This window comes from Scyliorhinus canicula, chromosome 17 (genome assembly GCF_902713615.1).
Source record: "Scyliorhinus canicula chromosome 17, sScyCan1.1, whole genome shotgun sequence".
Lineage (NCBI taxonomy): Eukaryota > Metazoa > Chordata > Chondrichthyes > Carcharhiniformes > Scyliorhinidae > Scyliorhinus > Scyliorhinus canicula.
Genome location: NC_052162.1, coordinates 32,581,112 through 32,597,345, shown reverse-complemented (window position 1 = coordinate 32,597,345; position 16,234 = coordinate 32,581,112). Strand labels below are relative to the sequence as shown.

The window sequence follows — 16,234 nt, the reverse complement described above, 5'->3', positions numbered from 1 at the left end:
AAGGCAACGATGCTCACCACTGTACCACCATCGCTGACTAGAGATCCTATTTATAAGGGTGTAAGTAAATCTCTAGTTAATGCCCACCATCTGCAAACACTTAAATACAATTAATATGCAATTAACATCCACCATTTAATTTCCAGTTTGTTCAACTAAATTATTTGCAGCAGTACAATGAAAGATAGCAAAGATGAAACATGCTGCATTACTCCTGTGTCATTTGTTTTCTAACCTATTATGCTTTGTTACATGTATATTATATTTTGATCTTTTATCCTCAGTTGAAGGGGTGAAACATGTTCACCTTAATACCAGTGCAAGAATCAAGGTGCTGTCTGGGGATACACTGTCTATCAAGTGCACAGTAAAAATGCCTTTGTATGCCAGACCTGAATTTCATTGGGAGTACCCTGGCAAAGCAGTAAGTCCTGACTTATGTCATCCTGAAGTACATTTACCAGACTTTACTGAAGGCTTTTATTAATGTTATGACACAAAAGTTTCAAATTTCTGCTGGCATAATTTACAGATGATCACATTAACATCATTCCTATGTCTGCTACTTTAATATAATAATAGTTTGTTGTCACAAGTAGGCTTCAATGAAGTTACTGTGAAAAGCCCCTAGTCGCAGTGAGCAGGCAACCCATTTAAAATAACACATTAATACTGCATTGAAATATCAAAGGAATGCGAGACAAACGTGTTGAACCTTCATCCATTAATAAGGCCAAAACTAATTTCTGGGTGAAAATCTTCCAATTTCATTCAATTTGAAAACATTGCAGTAGCACAAAATTTAATACCGACTTTTGAACTCTCTGACATGTTCCTACAATTTGCATTGATAAACCTAACAGACTGCAAACAACTAAGAATGATATGTGCTCATATTTTGCGTGCAAGATGCGCCAGATGCCAGTTTATTGAGGGTGTTGATGTGTGCAGGGTGCATCCACCTGAAGTATGCAAAGTAGCCAGGTCATGATGTCAAAAAGTAAATAACACTCATTTGAGGCCATCCTGCCAATTTGAACCCCAACACACCATCTGACATTCTCTTAAGCACACTCAACTGCCCATTTATTCAGCAAAAGCAATGCTTTCCCAAAAATGCCAAGAAATGGATGATAAACTGCATTGTGATTAATTACTGGATGATTTCTAGTGGCTGCTAGCGTGATTGTTGAAGTTTAAATGCAAAATACTGCGTGTACTGGCAATTTGAAAGGAAAACAGAAAATGCTGACGTTTATCCAGCATTGTGTTTTTATTTTAGAAGAGTGTATTGGTTTCTAGAGTTGCTTAAAGTTGCCCAAGCCGACATGGAGAGGTACAACATTTGCTGAATGATTCTGTCCTGACTTCAAGGATACTGTGCAAGCCACTTTCTCCCAGACGCGGGAGCACCGATATCAATTCCCACTGGACTACAGCATGGCAGAAAGAAGGAGCATAGATAACACAGAGCAGGGCAAGTTGATGAAAGAAGGAGGAGGAAGTGAAGCTAAGTTCTCAGCAGGAAGCTAGATTTGTACAAAGGGTGTGATTCTCTGAAACAGAGACAGAGTGTTCGCGCCGTCGTGAACGCCGTCGCCTTTCACGATGGCGCGAAACGGGAGCGGGGACTACAGATTCTGGCCCGGCGCTGGAGTGGTTCTCGCCACTCCAGCATCCCTTCCCGGCGCCAAATGGGTGCCACGCTAACCCGTGCATGCGCTGTTGGGCCATGCCAACCCACGCATGCGTGGGGGACTTCTTCAGCGCGCCGGCCCCGACGCAACATGGCGTGGGGGTTCAGGGGCCGGCCGCGCCTCAAAGTAGGCCCGGGGTTGGGAGAGGCCGGCCCGCCGATTGGCGGGCCTCGATCGCAGGCCATACCCCATCGGAGCTCCGCCTGGGGATGGAGCCCCCTTCCCCCACCACAGGCCGCCTCCCCCCCCCCCGACCCTTTGTGCAGAGTTCCCGCCGGCAGCGACCAGGTGTGGGCGGCGCCAGCGGAACTCTGCTTTTTCCGCGTGGCCACTCGGCACATTCGGGCTGGAGAATCGGCGGGCCAGCCGCGTACAGCGGCCCGCGACTAGTGCCGTGTCAAACGCGCCCACGCAAATGGCGCCGATTCTCCACAACTCGGAGAATCGCACGCCGGCGTGGCGCGCTTGCGACGATTCTCTGACCCGGCACAGGGATCGGAGAATCACGCCCATAGTGTACAGGAAGCAATTCTCCTGACTGAACCACAACAAGGAATGCTGATTCAGACAGCTGCACTTTACAAGGATGCCTTCACTGAAATATGCCAACTGCAGCAACCACATCTCCAACCTTAGAACAGGGTGAGGACCGAACTTCCAGTGGCTATAAAAGTGGCCATGGTGATACTTTTACATGCCTTTCTCCCTCCAGGCTGGATCCATTGCTATTTGCAATATGCCACCCACTGTAGCATTAAGGAGGTGGCTGAGGCTCAGTATTCCAAGGGAGTTCAATACATTTTACCCTCTTGCAAGAGTGAAGCAGGCAGAAGAAGGATACAGCTTTGGAAGAATTGCAGGCAATCCTATGGTACAGGGTGTCATTGAGTTCACACACAATGTGTTGCAGATACCGCATGACCAATCTGGGATGTGCCATAGACAACAGGGCATCCACTCCCTCAATGTCCAGCTAGAGTTTGACCACATGCAGAGAATCATGCGTATTAGTACCTGGTATCATGGCAGCAGTAACCCACCACCTCTTCCTGCAAAAGCAAGGAACACCTGTCAGTGAGCGTTGTCTAATATGGCTGTCATGTTGAATAGCTGGCAGCGTATGTGAGCTGTGAGATGTGGAGGTGAGGTTGACAGCAGTACTAGGTGTGAAGGTAAGGTGAAGTTATCATTGTGAGATATAGATCATGACCAGTGGAGATTATTGATAGGAGAGTGTGGTGCATGTTGAGCAAAGTATAAAGCTGCTGGTGAAGTTGGTGGATATAGCATTTAACGATACCTTCCCTGACTTTGATCACTTGTGAGCTCATTGAATCTTCCGAGGCATCCATCCAGGTCTTCGACCAGGAGGCATCCAGGAGCTTGACTTCTGGCATTGACCCTGATGGCTATCTGGTTACAATGTCTTTGCAAGGTTTGTCTGGAGGGCTTCCTGGCCCCTAATCATAATGCTCCTCTGTATCACCCCCTGTACTAAGGTATCTACAAAGTCTGGAGAAATAGCGACGCAGAAACTTGGAACATGTTCGCTCCCCTGTTGCACCATAATTAACTCTTCTTCTTGCTGAGAATGTCTTCCCCAGTTACATACTCCAGCCAGGATGCATCCCCATGGAGAGATGCATGCTGGCTTTAAGTAATGCAAGCCAGCTTTAACTCACGCTAGTCTCTCACAATTTTAGGCCCCCTACTGAGGTATGCAACTACTTAACAGCCCATTAAATGCTCGCTGCATGCAGCAATCATGCAAATTGGCACTCAGCATGAAGTTGGCATGTTGCCTGGATCAGAAACAAAGGGCATGAGTTCATCATACATCCTAATCCCCTCAGCTGTTTTCCGGGGCTATCGAGCTTTGCCCCCATAAAATTTAAACATGCAAAAATAGCAACTGTTAGTAATTGAATATCTATTGATGCGTCTCTGCTTACTAAGTGGCTTAGGGAGGAAGCCATATCAATGTCTCAAATGAGCATTTTTAAAGGCAATGTTTCCATGAGGAGCTGTTGCATAATTCTCTTTATTTATTCACAGGCTAATCGGACAGTTGACATTTACAAATCGATGGTAGTCACAACTGTATATTACAGTGTTCTAACTCTGAAAGGCATGCAGCGAAGTGACAAAGGAACCTACATATGCAAAATATTCAATAAAAACGTATCGCAAACCAGCACTAGAGTTAATGTCATTGGTAAGCTGTTGTGGATCTTTTAAACAGATTTCATTTATATGTCTTGGAATGGCATTTACAGAGGGGCAGTGAATCAACCTGCCCCATAAACAGGTACTTCTTGGTGCATCCCAGTGATAGGTTATATAATAATGGAATATTTTCCGATCCTACTCAGTTTCTGGGAACTTTGAATTGGTCTGACAAAGAATCATCCAGATTCGAAACGTTAGCCCTATTCTCTCTTCGCAGATACTGTCAGAACGGCTGAGAGTTTGCTGCATTTTCTGCTTCTTTGTATTGAATTCTTGTATTTTCAGAAGCCTCTCGGCAGCTTGTCTTTGGCTTTACTATTTATAATTATTTTTAATTCCTTCACTCGATTTGGAGCATTGGAGGTAGTCAATATAACAACAGTGTGTATTTATGTCGCAGATTTGACATAGCATAATGTCCCAAAGGCACTTCACAGAAGCAATTATCAGACAGCAATTTGACACATAAGGGGATATTAGGACAGGTGGCTAAAAGCTGGAACAAGGAGTTTTAAGGAGTTTCTTAAAGGAGGAAAGTGTCTTAAAAGAGGAAAGAGATGTAGAAAAGCAAAGAAGTTTAGGAATGGAATTCCAGAGCTTCGGGCCTTGGCAGCAAGTAAAATTGGGGGTGCACATAGAATGGGAGGAACGCAGGGATCTCAAAGGTTTGTCAAAGTGGATTAGGCTACAGAGATAGGGAGGGACAAGGCCATGAAGGGATTTCAAAACACGGCTAAGAGTTTTAAAACTGAGGCATTGCCTGACTGGAATTGCCTGTGAATGAGCTGACTGACGGGTGAACAGGACCTGGTGCAAATTAGAACAAGGACAGCGGAGTTTTCAGTGAGAAACATTGTGTTGGATAGAAGATGGAGAGATGAGCCAGCAAGCTTAGTTTAGTGGTAACAACAATAGGAAGTAGAGCTTCAGCGGCAGATGGGCTGAGGCAGGGGTGGAATTGGTCAAAGTTATAGAGATGGGAGTAGTGATGGAACAGAAAGGTGATCAAAACCTCGGGTGGGATTCTCCCAACGGGAGACTAAGTGCCGACGCCGGAGTGAAAACCGGAGTGTTTCCAGCGTCGGAGGCCGCTCCTCGCCCCTATTCTCCCATCCCCGGGGGGCTAGGAGCGGCACCGGGTCATTTACGCACGCCGGGCCTTGGCGCCGCGTAAATTATGCGGCCAGTGCCGCGTAAATGACGTCACCCGCGCATGCGCAGGTTGGCCGGCGCCAACCCACGCATGTGCGGTTGCCGTCCTCCCCGCGGGCGCCCCACAAGAAATTTCGGAGTGATCTTGCGGGTCGGCAGAGTAAAGGAGTGTATCTTCCAGAGAGGCCGGCCCACCGATTGGTGGGCACCGATCACGGGCCAGACCCCTTCTGAGCGCCCCCCCAGTGCTCGATCCCCCCTCCCCCCCCACCACAGGCCGCCCCCGCAGCGTTTCTGCGCTGTTCACAACAGCAGCGACCAGTTGTGGTTGGCGCCAGCGTGAACACATCGTATTGGGCAGGCCGCTCGGCCCATCCGGGCCAGAGAATCGGCGCTTGCCCGTTTCACACAGCGAGCGGCGATTCTCCGAGCGTCTGGCTGTAAATCTCGGCGCGCCGGTTTGGTAGGTGGGAGAATCGCGTTAGGGTGCAGGGGCGGCGTGGCGGGACTCGCCCGGCGCCCCCGCGATTCTCCCACCCGGCGTGGTGAGCAGTCTGGTTCAGCTCTGAGTCTGCTTTAGCTTTCAGATTGGTGCCAAGGAGAGGGTTGGAGTTGGTGTCTGATGTTTGTGGTGGAGACCAAAGACAATGGGTGGAATTCTCAAGCCCATAACCCATAAACCCATAACCCCACCCCCCCACCCCCCTCCATCCCCCACCACAGTGGGTTTTCCTGTGTCAGGACAGCTCACCATTGGCTACTGGCAGGATCCTCCAGACCTGCCAAAGGCAATGAAGTGTTGCATTATCAACCCATGACATCGTCGGGGAACCTGCAGGCGTGGCTTGACCTGGGCGGAAATGGAAGAGCCCATTAGCAGGAAGGGCTGGAGAATTCCACCCAATGGCTTCAGCCATACCAACATTTAGCCAGAGGAAATTTCTGCTCATCCAGAATAGGACCTGAGACAGGTAGCGTAACAAATTAAAGTTGGTGGAGAGGTGGAAAGAGTTGGAGATGAGGTAGAATGAGTTTAATCAGCGTACCAATGGAATCTGGCATTGTGTTTATGGCTGATGCGACTGAAGGACAGAATTTTAGAGCATGTTTGAATTAACGATAATCAAAATATAAAATAATTGGAACACAAAGCTAAGCATTGCAATCTGAGTAAATTCAAAATAAATTGCAGGATCACTGGATCTATCTTATTTGCTGAGGCAGCTTGAAATCAATGTTTTTTAAATGATGTTTAGCTAACTAAATCTCAGTTGACTTAGATATGTTCACTACACTTTTTATTGTGTTTTTGTCTTGTTTGTAGAGTAACTTTCCAAGTTTATTTATCAATTACAGTTTTCACTATTGCTCATTGGGTGGTCACAGCACACAAGTCAACCCTTCAGATTACCAGCTGTGCAACAAAAAAAATTAGAGGCTTCACAGACAAAAAAAAAACACACTCAAAAAGATTATAGGGATGATTGCTTGCTCCATTCCATTTTAGAGTAAACGAGCAAACCAAGATTTCAGGTCTCATCACAGATTCCAGTCTGTGCCCTGGTCTGAGACCTACTCATACCTTTGCCCAACCCATTCACTAGGATCACATGAGGTCCAGGATTTGCATTGGAACATTTAGGAACAGGATTAGGCCATTCAAACCCCTCGAGTCTCCTCTGCCATTCAAATTAATCAAGCTGATTTATACCTCTATGTCATTAAGCCACCTTAACAGCATGTCACTTTTGATATCCCTACTGAACAAACCATTAGTGATCTAAGTTTTGGATGCAACCTTTTAACTCTCATTTGCCAACTCACAGGAAAATTATCCTGTTACATCTATGTCACAGAATGGATCTTCGATCCGTTCCTCACTCCAGCTTTGACATTGGCTGCTGGCATTCCCTAATTAGTGTTCCATTTTCAATTCTCCATCCAAATGCTCTTGACTCCATCTCATGAATTACTTGTTAGCAGCATCACAGATGATATTTGCAATAGATAATGTTTATAAAGTGAATCACAGAATTATTATTATGCAGCAGGAAGCTAATTGGCCCATCATATCTGTACTGGCTCTCCAAATGAGCTACTCATTTAATGCCATTTCCCCCACCTTCTCCCCATAACCCTGCACATTCTTCCTGTTCAAATAACAGAAAATCTTCTCTTCAAAGTAGCCCACCAGAGTCTGTGGGAAACATCCCATTGTGTTAATTTACTACCTGAAATATATAACTTAAGGTTGCATTATCAGTTGGGAACCACTTCTATCCACATGACAGATTCATGTCTACCCTCAGTGACATCAACATGCTGAAGCAGTTTCAACTCATTGCAATAATTGTTGAAATTTATCAGCAAATCTGGCAGCATCTGTGGTAAGAGAAACAAATAATTCTTTACAAATGTGGCACTGAATGAAATAACAGAGGTGTAGAACTTTCTGCTGGTTTGACATACATACGTCACCTTCACTGCTGACATGTTATACATAGGGTGACTTTCGAATAAAGTGAAGTTAGTCAAGTTCAAGTCCTCACTATACTTGTTGGGCTGTATAGTAAAGCTGTACATTTAAAGTACATTCCTGAAAGCAATAAAAGTGGTGAGTATGTTCAAATGACTGTGAAACTGTGAAATTACTTTGGGCAGCACGGTAGCACAAGTGGATAGCACTGTGACTTCACAGCGCCAGGGTCCCAGGTTCGATTCCCCGCTGGGTCACTGTCTGTGCGGAGTCTGCACGTTCTCCCCATGTCTGCATGGGTTTCCTCCCACAGTCCAAAGGGTTAGGTGGATTGGCCATGATAAATTGCCCTTAGTGACCAAAGGTTAGGAGGGATTATTGGGTTACGGGGATAGGGTGGAAGTGAAGGTTTAAGTGGGTCGATGCAGACTCGATGGGCCGAATGGCCTCCTTCTGCACTGAATGCTCGATGTTCTAAACCAAATGTAAATCCCTGGAATTTCTGTAAGAGGATCCTGGCTGTCCAACATAACCCCAGCAGAAACCTTTGCATGACAGCCTCAATTCAACCCCACAGCTTCCTCAGTACCTTCAGCCAGTCTAAACTTTGTTTATTCAACTGACTGCCTTGCTAGTCTGCTGATAGTTTTATTTTTTCTCTTCCAATTCCAGATAAGCCTTTTATTCAAGCAGGTTTGAAAATTCGGAACCCTTTGTACGTATTCACTGGAGGGAAGCCTGTGAAATTAGCTGTGAAAGTGAATGCATTCCCAACTCCAGAAGTGTCCTGGTAAAGTCCATCATTTTGATTCTTCTACAAATTCCACTTTTTAAATGAGCTTATTGATTTGAAAGATTATTTTACTGGTCTTATATTTTCCAAAAGGTGAAAACATTCGGGCATGCAGTTCCCCTCTGGTATCTTGTCCCAAATAACTGGTCTTGGATCAACAGGCTAATCACAGAAGGATGGTAGGGTCAGGCAGGCAACAGTCCATAGCCATTCAACTTTCCAGCAGGAACTATTGGACAGTGATTAGATGCTGGATGTGTTTTCAACTCCCAAGCAATTGTTATGGCCATTTATTCAGCTCCTGGCTGGAAGCTGTGAATTGGGCTCATGTTAATGTTTGAACTACTGAGCCTCCTGATTTGTTTACCATACCAGTTAACAGATTTACACTCAAAACCATTGCTTTATATTCAAACTTCACAACTTCAGTGAGTTGCAGCTTGTTACTATGCCTGGTGCTGGACCAGTCATTGCAGTTTATGAGTGAGCTGTACTTCCACCAGGTAAATGGGATAGCATCATTATATCTAAAACAAAAGTATTTTTTTCCACACTACTTTGTGGCTGCTGATGCAAAGGCATTAATTATTGAGTTTATTCAAATTTACTGTGTATTTTCATCATCAAAGCATGTAAAAAGTGAGTTTACAACTGTTCCGCCCTATCTAGCTTTGGATTTGACACAAGGTGGCAACTCAGTATCTATCAACCAGGGGCTAGTTTAGCTCACAAGGCTAAATCGCTGGCTTTTAAAGCAGACCAAGCAGGCCAGCAGCACGGTTCAATTCCCGCACCAGCCTCCCTGGACAGGCACCGGAATGTGGCGACTAGGGGCTTTTCACAGTAACTTCATTGAAGTCTACTCATGACAATAAGTGATTTTCATTCATATCAACTCATAGTAGGCAACCTAGACACATATAATAATATTGCAACATAGAGCATTAAAATCTCAAAAGTACCAAAGTATAGTATTGATAATCTGTTACACCAATTGAAGTTATCCAATGTTTCAGTTAACCATTCTTGATTACGAGTATCCATGTTTCTCATACGATTCAGTGCTAAAACCAGCTAAACAGTTGTTGAACATTTTTCACAGACTCTGCAGGGGAGAGTTTTACAGACCCCACCATGTTTGGGCCCACTGGTGGCTAGCCCACTGCTTTTCCACTGACCCCTGAGATGTTCTCTATAATATTTTGGGCAGAGATAGCCTGCCCACTCTTAGGCCGACTGAGGCCCTTAACTGGGCAATTAGATGGAAAGGTACGGGATTTAACCTGCTTTATTAGTGCTCCCTGGGTGCATCAGGGGCATCCACCCTAAGATGATACTCCACTTTTTGTTTCCCGACTGTTTTCCAAAACCGGTATCCCATCCCAATCCCCTCTCCCTAGGGTGCCTTATCCTTCCCTGCCCTAAAAAAACACTGATTTACCTTAGTGACCCTAATAGTTCACCCCATCACGGGACTGACGGAGAGTAACTCGCCCAGCGCAGGCCCAGATTTAAATCTGGGTTCTTGTTGATTAGCCAGGCTCATTATCACATCTGAATGATTTTCAGTCTTTTTTTGATAACCATAGTGACAGAGTAGTCATAGTTGCCTGAATGCAAGTTGTTGCGCATGAAAATGTAATAGGAAAACTTTAACTGCATCCAGCAATCCAAAGCTAACGAACCAACCCTCTACCACTGGCTTTTGTTACATTTGAAGGTGAAAATGAAGAAAGAATACTAATGCTGCCTTACATATCGTTTACAGGGTCTTCAAAACACTTCATATACACGATGAATGATTTTGCAATAGCTGCTACCAGCAGCAAAATGTAGCAGCCCTGTTGTACATAAGAGCATCCTAAAAATACCAGTGCTATGAGTAATCGATTCATTTGTTTCTGGTGATGAGGAATGTCAGCCAGAACTTTGAGAGACTACTGTTCTTCAAATCATGCTGTTACGTCATTAAATCATTAATTTTATTATCAATAAAACATTGGTGTAACATCTTATCTGAAGGAAGGCACTGGTTGACCATGCAGCACTCTGCCAGCATTGCACAGGGGTGTCAGCATAAGTAAAAAGCTCAAATCCTGGGGCACAAGCTTCTGATTCAGCAGTGCAAGTATTAAGTAGGTTAAAGTTAGAGTGAAAATATTAAAAGTTTCAATTGAGATAAAATGCACAAGGAATACTTATATTTATTTAATCCATCTAATCTGAGGTTTTTGTGAAACAGGTACAAAAATGGAAAACTCTTTACACAGAATCAGACTTGCTACATTCAAAACAACTATGCATTAAAAATAATGCGTGTGTCAAAGGATGATGAAGGGAATTATACTATTTCACTGACCAACAAGTTGCATAATCTGCAGAAGAACCTCACCATTCTACTAAGAGTGTTTGGTAAGTTAATTGTGATCCATTTATGTCTATAAACTAGATAACATAACATTTATGTTATGTCTATAACAGCACATAATCTAATATAGTAGCAAATGCTACAGATTGCGGTGTAATGTGTCATATTGGATTTTGGGTTGTTAATGGGTTCATTCCAGTCGTTTAATATGTCAATCACATACTGCGTACATCATCACAGGAAGTGATGTAGTATCACATGATTTGGTCTCTTGTACAGCCTTATGTAAGCCAGAGCAGTAAGATGTGTTCCAACAAAGCCATTGCTTCATATACACCTGCAGGCTCATTCAGTATATGTATTAATCTAACAATTCCAAGAATACAATATGGTGACAACACATGCAAAATAGTGATGGAAAAATCTCTACCATTGCCTGAAAGTTTTGAGAAGGTGGCAGGTCTCAACCAAGCAGAAACATGGCCGTCAAACTGCCAAGACCCTCGGGACACACTGGCTCGGAGTTGCCGGTCGGTCGGGGTGCTGCATGTGTCCGATAATGGTCGCAGAGGTTTGTACCGCATCAGTTCTTGCTGTGAAGACAAGCAGTGAGCAGGTCAATACGCCGTTACATGTGATTGGTGGCTGTGTGGGTGATAACCTTGTCATTCAGGATATTGATGAGGAGAACCTGCATGCGATGAAGTAATCAAAACATTTGATACCTATTTCAATCTGAGAAAGAATATAATTGCTGAATGGTTGGATAGGCATATGGATTATAAGGGAATAGTGTAGATGGGCTTTAGAGGGGTTTCACAGGACGGCGCAACATCGAGGGCTGAAGGGCCTGTACTGCGCTGTAATGTTCTATGTTCTATGTATGCACCTAAAAATTGTTGATACATTCATAAATGACCTGCAGAGACTGGCAGAGGACTGTGAATGTGGCAGACAAAAGATGAACCTATTGGGGACAGAATTGTAGTGGGTGTGTCGGATGATCCATTGTCACACTACTTCAGGCAAAGGGGATCAAAGGATACGGGAGGAAGACGGGATTCGGCTGTTAAATTGGATGATCAACCATGATCATAATGAATGATGGGGCAGGCTCGAAGGGCTGAATGGCCTCCTCCTGTCCCTATTTTCTGTGCTTCTATGTTTGCAGTCAAGAGATGATCTAACCTTGACAAAGGCAATCCAACTAAGCAGACACGCTGAGTTCAAGAAACAGAATCAATCTGTGATTCAAAGTGAAAGGGACAGCCCTATCTCAAAAGTAAATGACACAGTAGAACATGTCAAATACAAAAAATAAAAAGTTTTTGTAAAAAAGCAGGGGAGACAGGAAGCACATTCACCAATGACCCAAGTGATAGGTGTGGCAGGGGAAAATGCAGATGTGAAAATTGCCCTGCCAAAGAGACCAAATAATATTTATAGGGAAAAATGGGTCGCTTTCAGGTTTAGTTCTGAAGCAAAAAGCCTGGGCAGAGTACACACAAAAGGGAATAATGAAATTGACTCTATGTTGAAGCAAATGGTTCTTTAATCTGGAACAGGGATTCAAAAGTACATCTTTGAGAGATAGCAAGTTGCATGAAGTAGAAAATATGCATGGCATTGAGGCACTTTCCTTGGAGAGATTCAGGAGCCAAGCAGGAGCTCCTGATATCCTTGTGGAGGGAATCAAGACGCGCTTTAAGTTAGGCTCCAGTATACCGGGTTCAGTTCATTCCGTGGTTGGAGAGGAACTCTCATCAACCATCATGCAAACAAATATATGGGCCAGAACTCAAGATGATAGGGGAACTGAAGGCAAACCTCCAGTAATGAGAGAAACATTGCTGAATCACAGAAACATTGGCCAGAATCTTCCAGCCGTTCTCGCTGCCGCTATCTTTTGGTGGATAGAACGGGAAACCTCATTGACAGTGATGGGATCTCCTGATACCGCCGACAGCCAATAGCGGGCCGCCGCTGCGAAACATGCCGCAGGAGAGGGCATGGAAAATCCACCCATTGTCTGTGATCCTGGACCGGAGTTGCTCACTTTTGAGCTATACACATTTGGTTTGCAAATAAGGGGAACTGGAAAACCGAGAAGATCATCCCAAAGACCTCCCAGCTGGATTACCACAGCCTTTCACTGGATCAGGAAAGTTGAAGGAGATTACTATATAATTCTACATCCTGAAATGAAGCTAATGAGTCTGTTTATACCCAGAGAATTCCCTCATCCACTCTTACCAAAAGTAAAGAAGAAAATAGACTGTCTGCTGAAGCAAGGGGTTATTTCACCTGTAACCAAACAATAAGTTGGTGCTCTGGGATGCCTCCTATTTCAAAAACCAAAAGGAACTACCAGAATTTGTATAGTTATTACCCAGCTGAAAAAAGCAGTTGAACGCGAAGTTCATCCTGTCATGTCTGTGGACAAGAGCTTAGTAAAATTTTGAAAGAGTTCAATCTTCATGAATCCAGATGCAAATTTTTGACATCTAGCTCTTAATGAAGAGTCTACGTTGCTCACAACTTTCATTACTTAATTTGAGAGGTTTTGTTACAACTGTACAGTAGCACAGTGGTTAGCACTATGGTTTTGCAGCGCCAGGGTCCCAGGTTTGATTCCCGGCTTGGGTCACTGTCTGAGGGGAGTCTGCATGTTCTCCCCGTGTCTGCGTTGGTTTCCTACGGGCGTTCTGGTTTCTCCCCGAAATACATGCTTTTGGGTGATTTGAACATTCTGAATTCTCCCTCCATGTACCCGAACAGGCACCGGAATGTGGTGACTAGGGGCTTATCACAGTAACTTCATTGCAGTGTTAATGACAATAAAGATTATTGTCATTATATAAAACCTGTCAGCATCAAATCAGCAGCAGAAATCTTCCAGTCAACCATCTTGGAAGGTCTGGATGGAGTCGTGTACCAAATGGATGATGTCCAGATTTAGGGATCCGCTCAGACAGAACATGACAGCACAAAATGCCACTTAGTGGTCAGGTCTCTCAAAGTTGCTGGAAAAGATGGTACCAAACTATTGCTGGTGTTATTCATCATCAGGAGACAAGAACCATGAATGTGCTCTTCTTTCTCGTAATTGACCATGGGATTGGGATGGGCCTCTACGGGCACAGAGGAAAGATGTTCTTGATCATTTTAGATTGCTGCTCCACATGAATTGCTGAGTCACACTTCTGACACAGTAATTGCATCACTGGAGGTAATGTTTGCAACACATGCAATCCCAGACCTTGAACAATTTGAAGCATTCACAGTATCATATGGAGTTGGCCATGCGGGTGGCACACCAAGAAACCCTCAGGCCAATGGTCAAGCTGAAAGAGGAGTGGGTACAGTGAAAACATTGCTGACGATGAATGATGACATCCAACTTACATGTCTGTGTTATTGTTCAACTCCATTCCAAGTTGGTCGAACACCATGTGAACCTCTCTTGGGAAGAAGACTGTGAACACAACTCCCTACTCCCTACTCTCGCACACACACTCATCCAGCAAGAACAAGCTGATGACTTGGACAAAGTGAGAGAGAAAGAGAATGAGTATCAGGTGTGGAACTATGACAAAAGTCAACAAGACAGAACTCCAACCAGGAAAGCCAGTTTTGAACTGAAACCAAGCCCATATGGACAGGAAGTATAACAGACGACACATTTGACATCCTACATCAGCCAAATGGAATGGTACATTGATACGTAAAAGACGTGCGCTGGTTGGCATACAGAAGCAGCCTCCTACCCTGTGAAGCAGTCATCTACCCAATCTAAACAGCCAGGGTTGCTGCATTCATCCACCAAATCAAATGATAACCTGACTGGTGAACCCAAGTCATCTAAAAATTCCCCTCCTGCCCAGCAGAGTCTGAGGGAGCACTCAGGGGACTAAAATATCCAAGTCACTCCAAAGGAGAAGGGGGCCTGTTCTGGTAGACTTGTGAAATTGCTACAGAGGTTGTATATACAAGAAGAACAGAGGGAGGGGAGAAAACAAGATTAACGACTGCAGAGTGTGTTTGATCTTCACAATGAAGCAAAGAAATCAGAAAATCTTGCCGGGAGATGTAGTGTAATGTGTTATACTCCCTCGCAGGCGGACTCTGAGGCTCAGTGGTGCATAAAATTGCAGGATTTCCTCCGGGATCCCGTCCTAGTTTACCAACTTCGCAAGGCATTCCCTGCACCACGCCCTGCCCCCCCCCCCCCCCCACACACACACACACACACACACCCCTCCACTGGCATCTGAAACCCTGGCACTTACCTGAAAGGCGGTCCTGAGACTTGAGCTCAGGTCTAGTGCTGCAGTAACGCTCCTGACCACTACAGCGCTGTGCCTGGGGAGCCTGAATGGTCACCAGCTCCATCCAAGTGAGAACGGAATCCCGTCTGCTGCCAATCAAAGCTCAATAGAGTGTAAAATGACATATGGCAACAGGCCTGTCAGAATCGGTACGACCGACTCTCAGGATGCTGGGCACCGACCATTCGCCATCCTGTCAATTCAGGCTACTAAGTGTTTTTATTAGCCTAACATTAAGAATATTATATAAATCTGAAAATAGAAATGGAAAATCATTGAAATGCAAATGGTGGGCAGGGCCTGAAAGGAAAAAAGACAAGTTAATGTCCTGAGTACATGACCTTCAGCAGAAGACGTCTAATGACCACACCCATAAGGTTAGCCTGCATTACATTTTTACTTTTCAGGCTCTGATGAATCTGTTGTGTCTTTCGAGCAGTTCTGTTTGATTTCAGCATACATTATGATTTAAGTCATCTGAAGGAGCCTCAGGGGGAGTGTGCTTAATGTAAGAAAAATCACCCAAACTATTTTGATTTCATTAGAAGTAGCAAGCATTTCTTTGGGGGTCAGATATTTTTTGCCAAAAAATTCGAAGCATGCAATTTTGTACCCTTGTCGGCTGTAAAGGACTTATTGTTTGCACATTGTGTTATGTTTAGTTTTACTTTATTTTCTTGACAAAGTCGTTTTCTTGAAGAACAAGCAAAGCCAGACGTAATAAAAAAAATCAACAGCTTTATGGCAAAGGAATGCTGGTAATAATTACAAGCAGTACTTCAACCAATGAAATTCCTTTTGAAGTAAGCTTAATATAAAGCTCCATGACTACAAGTGCAATTGTCTGTCAAGGGAATTTTTAAAAAATCATGAGATGATAGCTTGCAAAAAGCATCATGTTTTTTTCTTACTGGAGAGTGGTGGCAATCCGGACAGACAGATCTAATAGCTCTCAGGTTTCATTCCCTGGAATATATTGACAAGACTTCACTTTCAGCATTGAACTCAAGTACATCATTTACAATTAGAGGTCAGGAGAGAGCAGAAGAAATTGATAATGTTGAGTCATTTAAAAGGAGGATCCAGAATTCAGATACCTGTGACTATTAAAGATAGATTTTGTCTATGTCTATGTTATTTTCTAGCTAAACACATCTGGCGGTGTTTTGAGGCAGTTCCTGCCATCTTCTG

The 16,234-nt window shown here is 44.2% G+C and overlaps 1 protein-coding gene across 2 annotated transcripts in view; it reads left to right on the top strand.

Moving 5' to 3' along the window:
- kdrl (kinase insert domain receptor like) overlaps nt 1-16,234 on the top strand; it is a 218,345-nt gene that overhangs the window by 95,032 nt on the left and 107,079 nt on the right. For both annotated transcript variants that reach the window (XM_038775502.1, XM_038775503.1), the window contains 4 exons: nt 285-424; nt 3,753-3,912; nt 8,227-8,344; nt 10,590-10,759. In XM_038775502.1, coding sequence (XP_038631430.1) covers nt 285-424; nt 3,753-3,912; nt 8,227-8,344; nt 10,590-10,759 — 588 coding nt within the window. The remainder of the gene's footprint in view (nt 1-284; nt 425-3,752; nt 3,913-8,226; nt 8,345-10,589; nt 10,760-16,234) is intronic.